The sequence below is a fragment of the Trachypithecus francoisi genome, unplaced genomic scaffold (assembly GCF_009764315.1).
Source record: "Trachypithecus francoisi isolate TF-2019V2 unplaced genomic scaffold, Tfra_2.0 Lachesis_group4, whole genome shotgun sequence".
Lineage (NCBI taxonomy): Eukaryota > Metazoa > Chordata > Mammalia > Primates > Cercopithecidae > Trachypithecus > Trachypithecus francoisi.
In genome coordinates, this window is record NW_022681469.1 from 30,110,540 (window position 1) to 30,124,483 (window position 13,944).

At 39.0% G+C, this 13,944-nt stretch overlaps 1 protein-coding gene across 4 annotated transcripts in view; it reads left to right on the top strand.

Moving 5' to 3' along the window:
- The window catches only part of TNPO3 (transportin 3), a 102,986-nt gene that overhangs the window by 83,020 nt on the left and 6,022 nt on the right, over positions 1-13,944 (top strand). For all 4 annotated transcript variants that reach the window (XM_033193887.1, XM_033193888.1, XM_033193890.1 and 1 more), the window contains 3 exons: positions 1,441-1,597; positions 4,330-4,497; positions 7,151-7,263. In XM_033193887.1, coding sequence (XP_033049778.1) covers positions 1,441-1,597; positions 4,330-4,497; positions 7,151-7,263 — 438 coding nt within the window. The remainder of the gene's footprint in view (positions 1-1,440; positions 1,598-4,329; positions 4,498-7,150; positions 7,264-13,944) is intronic.

The window sequence follows — 13,944 nt, forward strand, 5'->3', positions numbered from 1 at the left end:
TCCTTAGTCCCTAACTAAGGAATTTGAACCAAACCTGTTACCATATCAGCATTTAAAAAAAAAAAAGAGAAAAATCATTATTTTCAAAACAACAAAAGCCCAACTGTTATTTCATTTACAAATGCTAAGTAATACTGACTTGATTGTGTCATCTTAGGATTGATTTTTTTTTTCTTTTTTCTTTTTTGAGATGGAGTCTTGCTCTGTTGCCCAGGCTGGAGTGCAATGACATGATCTCGGCTCACTGCAACCTCTGCCTCCTGGGTTCAGGTGATTCTCCTGCCTCAACCTCCTGAGTAGTTGGGATTACAGGCGCCCACCACCATGCCCAGCTAATTTTTGTATTTTTAGTAGAGACGGGGTTTTGCCATGTTGGTCAGGCTGGTCTCAAACTCCGGACCTCAGGTGATCCGCCCACCTTGGCCTCCCAAAGTGCTGGGATTATAGGCGTGAGCCACCATAACTGGCAGGATTGAATATTGAACACTTTTTTTGTTAGTTTTTGGGTAGGTTAGAAAAACTGTTTTTTTCTTTTTTTAGTTGATAGAATTGTTGGATGGGCTGTCACCCTCTGTTTTCTTAGGGTATGTATTCCTTGGAAAACTAGTCCCTAGAAATGTTCTTTGTACAAGTGATGAAACAAGTTTGGAATATACTGTATCTTTTTTTGAAGAGATTCTCCCTGTATATTAAAGGAACTTAGAAACCCGATAGTAGTTTAAAACAAAAAATAAACAAGCAAAACCACTTTAAAAATCCAGCAGCATTTCCCAAGCTTATTTGAACACACAACCTTTTCTTTGAGAGATTCCTGTTGATATCCTGGGAACCAGAATTCTGTGAACTTTAGTTTGGGAAATGCTATTCTAGCATCTTTAGGACTTTTTAACCTAGGAGAGTTTCTACTTGTAAGTCCTTTTGACTGGTCTTTCTTGATTTATAAAATCTTAGTTGGAAATTAGGTGTGGTGACATGTCTTTTAATACACCAATCTAAGATATGGTCCTTTTTTTTTTTTTTTTAAGAGCAACTTTAGGTTCACTGCAAATTTGAGTGAAAAGTTGCTGCCATATACCCCTCCCTCCTAACATGTACGGCCTTCCCCTCTATTAGCATCCCCCACCAGAGTAGTACAAACAGTGACCCTATATTAACACATCATTATCACCCAAAGTCCATAGTTTACATTAGGCTTCACTCTTGGTGTACATTCTGTGGGTTTTGACAAATGTGTAATGACATGTATCTACTGTTACAGTATCATACAGAATACTTACACTGCCATAAAAATCCTCTATGTTCTGTCTATTCATCCCTTCTTCCCTGAAACCCCCACCAACCACTGATCTTTTTTACTGTCTTCATAGTTCTGCCCTTTTACCCTGGCTGCTTTTATAGCCTAAACTTGTCATTTATACCTAGTCTCACTTTCCACACCAGGTTTATTCAGCGTAGCCCTGTCACCTTGCTGCGGAGCCAAGTAGTCATCCCTATCTTACAGTGGGCCATTGCCTCTACTACCCTGGACCACCGGGATGCCAATTGTAGTGTCATGAGGTTCCTACGAGACCTCATTCATACAGGGGTAGCCAATGATGTAAGTATAAAAATGATACCATTTCTACTTAACAGTTTTTATCTCCTATCTCTTTGTCATTCCTTAGGGGAAAACCAGCATCTCAGTATTTCCTTACTTGATCTGTATTGGTAGACATATATCATAATGGATCATTCACTAGTCAAAGTATCAACTAAGACACTTGTGCTGGGTGCTTTAGGCTATATAAAGCAGTCTAAAACTGTTTGTGCTCCTAAACCATTTGGTGTCTAGTTGAAGAGAGAAACAAGTTTAAAGAGTTAAGTAACAACAAGAAGCCAGTATTTGGTGTTTTTCATTTGTTTTTGAAACAGGGTCTTGCTCTGTTACCTAGGCTGGAGTACAGTGATGTGAATCTCAAGGGATCCTCAGCCTGAGTAGCCAGGACTACAGGCATTCAACACCATGCCTGGCTAGTTTTTATATTTTTTATAGAGATGGGGTTTCACCATGTTGCCCAGGTTGGTCTTGAACTCCTGGCCTCAAGTGATCCTCCCACTTTGGCCTCCAATATTTGATTGTCAGATGAGTGATAAAAGTCATGATTGGTATGAGGTCAGACGAGGGAAAGCTCTAGACCAAAAAGAGTTGGAATAACTTTCTGGAAAGGGAGGGATTTAAATGGAGCCATGAAATAGAGGTAGAATTGTGATGGATTAGAGAGGCAGATAGTCATACTGCCTTTAAATCAAGATCAGAGCAAGTCAGAATAGTACTAAGTTTGTTAGTAGACAACTAAGCAGTGGGAGCAGTAGTGTGGTTCACAGGAGTTTTGAAGGTAGGTTTGATTAGATGTGGAGTAGAATTGTAGACAGGGGAGAGCAGTGAAGAAGTATGTATTTACTTCTGCATTCTATTCAGGCTATTCATTTACGAAGTTTGGCAGTAAAAGAAAGAAGAAAATAACTAGAAGGGAAAGGCAATTTAAAAAATATTTTTCTCGGCCGGGCGCGGTGGCTCAAGCCTGTAATCCCAGCACTTTGGGAGGCCGAGACGGGTGGATCACGAGGTCAGGAGATTGAGACCATCCTGGCTAACACGGTGAAACCCCGTCTCTACTAAAAAAATACAAAAAATTAGCCGGGCGATGTGGCGGGCACCTGTAGTCCCAGCTACTCGGGAGGCTGAGGCGAGAGAATGGCATAAACCCGGGAGGCGGAGCTTGCAGTGAGCTGAGATCCGGCCACTGCACTCCAGCCTGGGCGACAGAGTGAGACTCCGTCTCAAAAAAAAAAAAAAAAAAAAAAAAAAATATTTTTCTCAAGATATTAGAAATATATGTGTTTTTAAAGACCACAAGAAGGGTTGGGCACAGTGGCTCACGCCTGTAATCCCAGCACTTGGGAGGCCAAGGTGGGCAGATCACGAGGTCAGGAGATCAAGACCATCCTGGCTAACACGGTGAAACCCCGTCTCTACTAAAAAAATACAAAAAATTAGCCGGGCGAGGTGGCGGGCGCCTGTAGTCCCAGTTACTCGGGAGGCTGAGGCAGGAGAATTGCTTGAACCCCGGGGATGGAGGTTTCAGTTAGCCGAGATCAGGCCACCGTACTCTAGCCTGGGTGACAGAGCAAGACTGTCTCAGAAAAGAAGAAAAAAAAAAGTTTAAGACCACAAGGAGAAAAAAAAATAAGGGTTTTTTTGATAGAAAAAATTAGATCTCTGATAGATGTCTTCAATTCTTATTTCAGTTGGTTTTGTTTTGTTTTGTTGTAACGTGGGGGTCTGGCTGTGTTACCCAGACTAGTGGCCATTCACAGGTGAGATCCCACTGCAGATCAGAATGGAATTTTGACCCCCTCTGTTTCTGACTTGGGCTGTTCACCCCTCCCTCTTTAGGCAACCCAGGAGTGGTTTCCCGCTCCTAGGAGGTCACCACATTGATGCTGAACTTAGCACAGGCACCCAACTGGTATAGCATGCTCCAGCCCAGAACACCTGGGTTTAAGCTGTTCCCCTAAGCCTTTGAAGTGGCTGGGACTGTGGTGTGTGCTGCCGTGCCAGGCTGACTTGATTTTTATAAAAGGAAATAGGAACACAAGTTATTTTTCACATTAAAGAAAAATTAGGCCGGGCGCGGTGGCTCAAGCCTGTAATCCCAGCACTTTGGGAGGCCGAGACGGGCGGATCACGAGGTCAGGAGATCAAGACCATCCTGGCTAACACGGTGAAACCCCGTCTCTACTAAAAAAATACAAAAAATTAGCCGGGCGAGGTGGCGGGCGCCTGTAGTCCCAGTTACTCGGGAGGCTGAGGCAGGAGAATGGCGTAAACCCAGGAGGCGGAGCTTGCAGTGAGCTGAGATCTGGCCACTGCACTCCAGCCTGGGCGACAGAGCGAGACTCCATCTCAAAAAAGAAAAAACAAAAGAAAAATTAATACCATCACATAGAAGATGAGAAAAAAATTTTAAAAATTGCTAACTTTAATTCTTAACCATGTTTTCTGCCTTCAAATCATGAAAAATCTAAGCATTAATCTCTGTTGAAACCCACGTTCATTCCTTGGATACTAATGAACTCTTTCATTTTCTTTCCAAAGACAAAACATTTTCTTGACTTTGTGAATCCAGCTGTTACTTTACACACATCTGCATACACACACACACCCACACACACAGACATACACACTTTCCGACCTATTAAAGAGAAATTACTAAAGGGGAAAGAGTGCTTGGTCTTTGGGAAATTGAGACTAGAATTTATCTGATGTTCCTGTTTTCCTACATACAGCATGAAGAAGACTTTGAATTACGGAAAGAACTGATTGGACAGGTGATGAACCAGCTTGGACAGCAGCTTGTCAGCCAGCTGCTGCACACCTGCTGCTTTTGCCTCCCCCCCTATACCCTACCAGATGTGGCTGAAGTGCTCTGGGAGATCATGCAGGTTGACAGACCGGTAAGATTGTTTTCATAAGGAATTTATCTCACAGGCTTTGGTTCCTTAAGGCCAACCCTAATTTTGCAACTAGCCCTGTTTTCTGTCCATGGAACCAAATTTAGACATATTGCCAAGTTAGATTGGTAGATGAAGAGGCCCGTAAAGGTCAGTAATTTATATTGAGTTCTTTAAAACATGTTTCTATGTCACTGTCATAGGGGCTATATTACCAGAAGTAAGTATCAAGCATTGAATTCAGTCGTGTGACTTTCCAGTGTGAAATTTGTTCACTTGTGAGAGATGTCCAAATGTCAGTTTTATTAGTTGCATATTACTCAAGTAGTATTTAATCCTTTGAGACTTATTCTATAGCACTGTATTATTTCTTGGTGATACATCTAACCAGAACATTTGGAAGCACATAGTTGTTAAAGTAACCCACAATGTACAGTTGGATATATTTCCCCTCTGGATTTCTTTGAACCAGATCCTTTATCACCCACCTAAGGATGGAGTTGTTTTTTTAAAGCTATCTGATAATGCCCAAGTAATTTCAGTACTGGGCCACATGACCATAACTCAGGTTATGTGTACTGTGTGAAAGTTGAGTAGAATGGTAAAGTATAATATAACCTGAGATTGTTTTTAAAATGGAATTTATAATTTTTAATATTACTATAAAAGCAGTTCAGGAAAGTACTCAATGGGACCTAGTTAAAGTGAACTGTCTTACGGAACTGCAGAATATAAAATGGATAATAATAATATATAATAGATAGTACCTATTCCTTGCTGGTTGGATACACATGTTCCATTTCAACCTGATAGAGTAGCATATTTGTTTTTCTAAAGAAAAGTACTTTTTGAGCCTCCAGGAATCAGCAAATTTAATTCGGAAGTCCTTGACCTGAGGGAAAAAGTCTTCATACTCTGCTTAAACTTTTTAACAAATACACTTGGTTCCCAAGTAACAGAAAACTTATATAAATCTAACTTTATTAAAACATTCTTGATTGTAAACATATTGTTAAGTGCTAACAACAACAACAACAAATGAGAACAAGAAGTTTGGACAGGAATAGAAACCAGGTAGCCATGTACTCAACAGGGTGTACTATATATCAGCCAGGCACAGTGGTTCACGCCTGTCTTCCAATACTTTGAGATACCAAGGCAGGAGGATCACCTGACGCCAGGAGTTTGAGACCAGCCTGGGCAACTTAGACCCCATCCCTACCAAAAAAAAAAATTTTCTTTTTAATTAGTTGGGTGTGGTGGCATACATCTATAGTTCCAGCTACTCAGGAGGGTGAGGCAGGAGGATTGCTTGAGCCCAGGAGTTCCAGCCTGCAGTGAGCTATGATCATGCCACTGCACTCTAGTCTGAGCTGCATAGCAAGACCCTGTCTCAAAAAAAAAAAAAGTTTGCTATATAACAACTATTATATATTTTTAAGAATTAAGGAACTGTTTTGTATCCATAATTAAGAAATGCTTCGTACTTCCTGAGCATTTATAATACTTTCACTCTGGCCTATTATGGTCATAAATGAATATGATGGGAAAATATATAATGTAAAAAAAATTAGGTATAAAAGAGTAATTTTACAGCCCAAAACTGACTGAAGTATACATTCCACTTAAGAAAGGGATGAAGAAATATTAGAGCTGACCCAAAGGACAACAATTAAACTGAAAATAAGAACCCAGAGGAAGTCTCTAGAATTTTTATTTTTGAAAGGAAGGAAGTAAAGGGAGTAGAGACAATTCTTGTGCATAGGAAAGGCATAAAGAGAATGCTCAGATATGAGCAACAAGAGTAAGGTTTTTTAACACAAAGAGCAGGCACATATCACAAAGGAACTGAATGGATAGGACTTATTCTGAGAGAGATGGCCTTAAAATCCTTAAGATTTTGGACTCATGTATACTTGCTGACATGGTGGCTTAGTATACTTTTTGCCCCTCCTCTTTCAGGTATCTGAACCTTTACTTTGGATCGCTTTTGATATTTAAGCTCAAGAGTTTTTGGAAATCTGTTTAATTTTAAAAATATACTGGTCAAGTGCTTACACCTGTAGTCTCAGCACTTTGTTTGAGACCAGTCTGGGCAATATAGAAAGACTCCTCATCTCTTAAAAAAAAATTGTTTTTAATTAGCCAGGCATGTTGATGGACTTCCGTAGTCTGAGCTACCTGGGAAGCTGAGGTGGGAGGATCACTTAAGCCTGGAAGGTCAAAGCTGCAGTGCACTGCCTGCCAGCCTGGGCAACAGAGCGAGACCCTGTCTCAAAAAAGAGAGCGAGTGTGTGTGTGTCTGTGTCCGTGTTTGCATGCGTGCATATGTATATTTGTCATATACGTTATGACAGGAACAGAACAATAGCCTCATCCAGAAGAAACTTCACTTCTAAGGTGTAGAAGGTCCTTTTCTGAAATGATGCCTGCTGCCCCTTTGAAGGGAAGTCTAGGCATGCATGTTCAGACTGCCATCAACCCAAAGGGTTTGAAGGACTAATGAGAGCACTTTTGTTGATTCCTTTACTTGCTCCCAAGTGTAGGGAAGTAAATGCTACTGAGGAAAATTTGTGGGGTTTTGTTAGTATCTATAGGGTCTCAGGTGAGTAAGCCATGCTTCCTTTTAAAACTCTTACCCTTATTCCCTATACAGACTTTTTGTCGTTGGTTAGAAAATTCCTTAAAAGGTTTGCCAAAGGAAACAACTGTGGGAGCCGTCACAGTGACACACAAACAACTTACAGACTTCCACAAGCAAGTCACTAGGTGAGTGATACTGGGGGTTCTTAAAAAGGAGGTGTGGGGTGTGGGAAGAAACATCTCTTTATTTCTTATGTGCCCTTGGAAATGGACAATTTATATTCTGTTTAACCTTGAATTGCTCAAATTGGCATTGGAAGCCAATCTAGCGGGAAAACATCACCATGCTGTGTATGTATGTACATATATTTAACATATGTGCTAACTGGTATAAGATTTTTAACGGTAAGTGGAGGCACTATTTCTCCCAAAGGAAAATGCACTGAGCAGCTCACTCCCCGTCAGGAGATCTGTCTGTATTTTTCTAAGTCCTTCTGAGTTTTCATCCACATTCGGGGGTCAAGAATGTAGGTACCTGAGTAAGGCAAAGCATTGGTTATAAAACATTAGAAAGTGATGTAGATGACAGTGAATTGGAGAATATTCACCATGCCTAAAGAGAGTCAAATTCTAATTTCAAAGAAGTTGTGTAGTCCAAACAGAACATCTGCCTGGGATACATTAGGCCCATGAGGCACTTACAATCTCTGGATTACAGCCTAAAATGTAAAGTGGGTGTGTTTTTTTACTGTGAACATAAAAATATTTTTAATACAGTTACATAGTCTTCCTATTGTTTTATAGCCATAAAGGTGTTACTTGATTTCCTTATAATGCCTCTGTTATAAGTAGACATTTAGATCATTTTTCAGTTTTTTAGTATTACAGATAATGTCAAAAATAGAACCTTTTCCTTCTATTGAATATTTTCCTTTAAAATTTAATCACTGAATCAAAGGTTATGAGACTTATGGTCTTAATATTAGTGACAGCAACTTAAGTTGGATTTTATAGCTACTTGTTCCCTTGCCCTGATACTCTTTTTATATTTAGAGTCTTTAGAGTTTTGACTACATTTTAGGCAATAACTTATAATCATACAGTGTGGAAAGATATATAGGTCAAAGAAGGAATGTTATAGCAAGATTGGTAGTAGTGAAAAAATTGGAAATATTCTACTTGCCCATCAATAGAGAAAAGTTAAATAATTAACAGTGTTCTTATACTGGTAAATAGTCCCAAAGATGAACAAGAAAGAAGAAATACATGATAATATGGAAAAATATACAAGATAAATTGTAAAGGTTAAAATAACAGTATTATATAACCTAACTTGAGCTTTTAAAATAATTCTAAAATTTTTTAATTGTTATAAAAACACACTTAACATGAAATTTACAGTATTAACCATTTTTATAAATGCATAGTTCAGTAGGTTTAAGTATGTATTCATGTTGTTGCATTACCAATATCAAGAACTTTTCCATCTTGTAAAACTGAAACTATACCCATTAAGCAACAATTCTGCATTCTCCCCTCACCCCATCTCCTGGCAATTACCTTCCTACTTAATGTTTGAGTCTGACTACTATAGATACCTCATATAAGTGAGATCATACAGATTTGTATTTTTGTGGCTAGCTTACCTCACTTAGCATAATCTCCTCAGGATTCATCTATGTTGTGGCGTGTGCCAGAATTTTCTTCCACTTAAAGGCTAAATAGTAGTCCATTGTATGCGTATACCACATTTTATTTATCCTTCCATCTGTTGATGGCCATTTGGATTGCTTCCACCTCTTAGCTGTTGTGAGTAAGGCTCCTATAAACCCAGTTGTACAAATATCTCTTTCAGCCCCTGCTTTCAATTCTTTTGGATACCCAGAGGTGGAATTGCTGCATCATATGGTGATTCTATTTAATCTTCTTTTAATTTTTTGAAGAACCATCATACTGTTTTCCATAGCAGCTGCACCATTTTACATTCCCACTAGCAGTGCACAAAGTTCCAATTTCTCCACATCCTCACCAACACTTGTTATTTTCTCGGTTTTTTGAGAGTAGCTGTTTTAGCATTTCACACCCAGTGTGAAGTGATATCTCATTGCGGTTTTCATTTGCATTTCCCTAATGATTAGTGATGTTGAGCATCTTTTCATATGCTTATTGGCCATTTGTTTATCTTCTTGGAGAAATGTCTATTCAAGTGCTTTGCCTGTTTAAAAATTGGGTTTCTTTTGTTGTTGAGTTGCAGGAGTTCCTTTTATATTTGGGATATTAATTCCTTATCAGGTACATGATTTGCAAACATTTTCTTCCATTCTTTAGGTTGCCTTTTCATTCTGTTGATTGTGTCCCTTGATGCACAGAAGTTTTTAATTTTGATATAGCCTAGTTTATCTGTTTTAGTTTTGTTGTCTGTTTGGTGTCACATCTAGGAAATCACTGCCAGATTTAATGTCACGAAGTTTTCCGCCTAGATTTTCCTCTAAGAGTTTTACAGTTTTAGGTCTTATGTCAGGTCTTTGATCCTTTTTGAGTTAATTTTTATATGTGGTATTAGGTAAGGGTCCAGCCTCTTTCTTTTGCTTGTGGATGTCCAGTTTTCCCAGCACCGTTTATTGAAAAAGACTGTCCTTTCTGCACTGACATCCTTGTTGAAAATCATTTGACCATATTCAGGAGAATTTATTAATGGGCTCCCTATTGTATTCCATTGGTCTACGGTGTATTTCTTTATGTCAATACCATGCTGTTTTGATTATTGTGGCTTTGTAATAAATTTTAGAATCAGGAATATGAGGCCTGTAGTGTTCTCTTCAAAGATTGTTTTGGCGGCAAGGCGCGGTGGCTCACGCCTGTAATCCCAGCACTTTGGGAGGCTGAGGTGGGCAGATCACGAGTTCAGGAGATCGAGACCATCCTGGCTAACACAGTGAAACCCCTGTCTCTACTAAAAATACAAAAAATTAGCCAGACGTGGTGGTGGGCACCTGTAGTCCCAGCTACTCAGCAGGCTGAGGCAGGAGAATGGTGTGAACCTAGGAGGTGGAGCTTGCAGTGAGCTGAGATTGGCCACTGCACTCCAGCCTGGGCCACAGAGTGAGACTCCATCTCAAAAATAAAAATAAAAAAAAAAAGGATTGTTTTGCCACTTGGGGACCCTTGAAATTCCATATGAATTTTAGGGTAGATTTTTCTATACAAGAGGTTGTTGGGATTTTGATGGGGATTGTATTGAATCTATAGATTGCTTGGAGTAGTATTGAAATCTTAACAATATTAAATCTCCAAATCGACAAATACAGTATATTGTTCCATTTATTGGTGTCTTTAATTTCTTTCAGCTACATTTTGTAGTTTTCAGTGAATAAGTTTTTCACCTCCTTGGTTAAATTTTTTCATAAGTTTTTTTTATGCTATTGTAAATTAACCAACTTGTACTTTAAAGAGCTGTTTTATTATAAATTATACACACACACAGGCTACTTTATGCACAGTAAGTCTTTGGAAAGATATATAAGTGAGACTAGGAGGGGAGGGAGGCTTTTACTTTTCATTTCATAACTTTCTGTACTATGTGCACTTTTTTATGAGCATAAATTACACTTTTATGGGTAAAATCAGACTTAGAAGGGAAAGAAAATGAACTTTAAGCAGTGGTACAAGAGCTAGTTGTCTTTTCTCAGAATTGATTTCTTAATGTCACTTTCCAAAATAGTTTACTTTCTCATCTTCTGGAATGTCTCCAGCAATTTTGTTAATGTTAAAATCCCAAACCATGGAATGCTATTATTTTATAGTTTACTAAGTAGCTTAAGTAGTAAGCCCAGTATGCCCCAGAAATAACTCACTTTTAGCCATAGATCAAGTGACATGCATGACTGAAAAATAGCATGTGACCCTTCATGACACATTTTGCCAGAAGTGGGGATTTTCCCTCCACTGGGTAGACATATATTGACTGGGGTGACCTTAAAAATTATTTGATTGCTTTTACTGTGAATCTTCTCAGTAGAAGTACTAGTTGCTTCTCTCTGCTTCTGTTTTGCATTATTCCATTCAGTGCTGGTTACAGTATAAGGGCAGGATCGTATTGGCTCTAATTTTCTTAAAGCAAATGGGAAACTAGGGGAAGCCCTCCAGAGATGGGGTTTGGAGTCAAGTATATTTGTTTGAATCTTGCCACATACCCTATTACTTTGATCTTCAGTTTAATCAAGTGAAATAGGGTTAGTACTACCAGTCTCATAAGGTTATTATGAGATACCAAATGGAAATCTAAAGAAGATCTTGCACATAGTATGTGATCAGTGAATGTTAACTCCCTTCTCCTCAGAGGAGAAACTGCTAGAATGTCATTATGTACTTGCAAGACTAGCTGGGGCATGTCTCCTGTTGACTCTAAGGCAGCCACCCACACATTCTGGAATAAGTCTCTGTCAAGCCCTCATTCCGTCAGTGGGACTAATATATAACAGATAAAATAATATGCTAAGTCTGAAATCAAGGTCATAGATATCCTTTCCTAATTTATGATAATTCTCGGGGCAAGGAAAAGAGACCTAAGTAAAGCAGTGCTGTGGGGGGGAAAATCTGTGATCTTTGTCCTGTGATATGGGAAAATACGGTGCACCACCAACCTTACCTACTTGATCTTTCATTGCTAAACAGGTTTTGCAGCTCTTCCTATAGCAGGCTATAACATATGTAACATAGTGGTGGGAAATGAACAGAAGTGAGAGCTAATGTTGAGGTGCTAGAGAAAGGACTTGAGATTGCTCATCTCCTCTTAGTAATTCTCTTCCTCTAGATTGCCTGTAGTAGAAAGGACAGAAAGCCCTTGAACTTTCTGTGCCATTCATGACTCAGTCTCCCTTTTGATTTTAAGGTCCTGTAACACCTGCCTCAACATGCTACTTTGTTTGCTATTCTGGCAGAGAGGGTGAACTGGTTCAGTTTCATTTCAGCAAGCCCAAGCCTGCTTTTCATGTGGTACTGGTAGTTAATTCCCTAGCTTTTTTAGTTGGTCAACTTGAAGAAAGCTGGGACGTTTCATTCTAAAATAACATTCTTGCTTTCCAAATGCCAAATGAGCCTATCATTAACTAAGACCAACTGGGACCAGAAAAAAACCCTGCCATCATTTCCATTTCTCTATCTTGGTGTTTATTCTGTGACTGCTTGTCAGTTGCCTGGGGAGCTTCAAAGCCAAAAGATGTTGAACATGGGAAGCATTGATACTGGAATTAGAGGCCAGTAAGGGGTTGAATCCCTAGTCAAGTCACCAGAGTTTCATTATTTTCTATTACCTACCAGATCATCGGATCAAAAGGATCTCATTTCTCAGCACTCCCCTAGTAATCTTATGGGGCTCGAAAAATAGCGACCATAAAAGCTTTCAGAAATGTGGTGGAAAGATAGGAATTTGGGGACTAGAAGCCAGAAAATAGAATCTAAAAAATACTGGCAGTGGAAAAAGTAAATAAGTAAAATAAAAAGCTAAGAAATATCAAATGTCAGAAGGACTGAGACAGAAAATACAGTCATGTGTTACTTACTGATGGGGATATGTTCCAAGAAATGTGTCATTAGGTGGTTTAGTTGTTGTGCAAACATCATAGAATATACTTCTACAAACCTAGATGGTATAGCCTACCGGACATCTGGTCTATATAGTGTAGCTTATTGCTCCTAGGCTGCAAACCTGTACAGCAGGTTACTGTACTGAATACTGTGGGCAGTTGTAACACAATGGTAAGAATTTGTATATCCAAACATATCTAAACATAGGAAAGATACAGTAAAAATACAGTATAAAAGAGAAAAAAAAAAAAGGTATGCCTGTATGAGAGCACTTACCATGAATGGAACTTGCAGGACTGGAAGTTGCTCTAGGTGAGTGAATGAGTGAGTGAGTGGCAAGTAAATAGAAGGCCTAGGACATTACCATACACTACTGTAGACTTTTTATAGATACTGTATACTTTGGCTACACTAAGTTTACAAAAAAAATTTTTCATCAATAAAAAATCAACCCTTGGCCAGGCACGGTGGCTCATGTCTGTAATCCCAGCACTTTGGGAGGCCGAGACAGACAGATCACTTGAGATCAGGAGTTTGAGACCAGCCTGGCCAACATGGTGAAACCTTGTCTCTACTAAAAATTTTAAAAATTAGCCAGCCGTAGTGGTGATCACCTGTAATCCCAGCTACTCGAGAGGCTGAGGCTGGAGAAACACTTGAACCTGGGAGGCAGAAGTTGCAGTGGGCCGAGATCGTGCCACCACACTCCAGCCTGGGCGACAGAGTGAGACTCTGTCTCAAAATAACAATAATAATAATAAATTAACCCTTGCTTACTGTAACTTTTTTACTTTATAAACTGAATTTTTAAAAAACTCTTGGACTCCTTTGTAATAACACGTACCTTAAAACACAAATTGTACAGCTCATAAAAAATTTTTTTCTTTGTATCTTTATAAGCTTTATTCTTAAAATTACTTTTTTTAGCTTTTAAACTTTTTTGTTAAAAGCTAAGACACAAACACATATTAGCCTAGACCTACACAGGGTCAGGATCATCAATATCACTGTCTTCCACCTTTACATCTTGTCCCACTTAGAAGGTCTTCAAGGGCAATAACACACATGGGGCTGCCATCTCCTAGGAAAACAATTTCTTCTGGAATCCCTCCTGAAAGACCTGCCTGAGGCTGTTTTACAGTTGTGTGTGTGTGTGTGTGTGTGTGTGTTTTTTTAGTAGAAGGAATACATTCTAATGATAAAAAGTATAGTATAGTAAATACATAACCCAGTAATATAGTTGTTTATGATCAAGTATTGTGTACTGTAGATAATTGTATG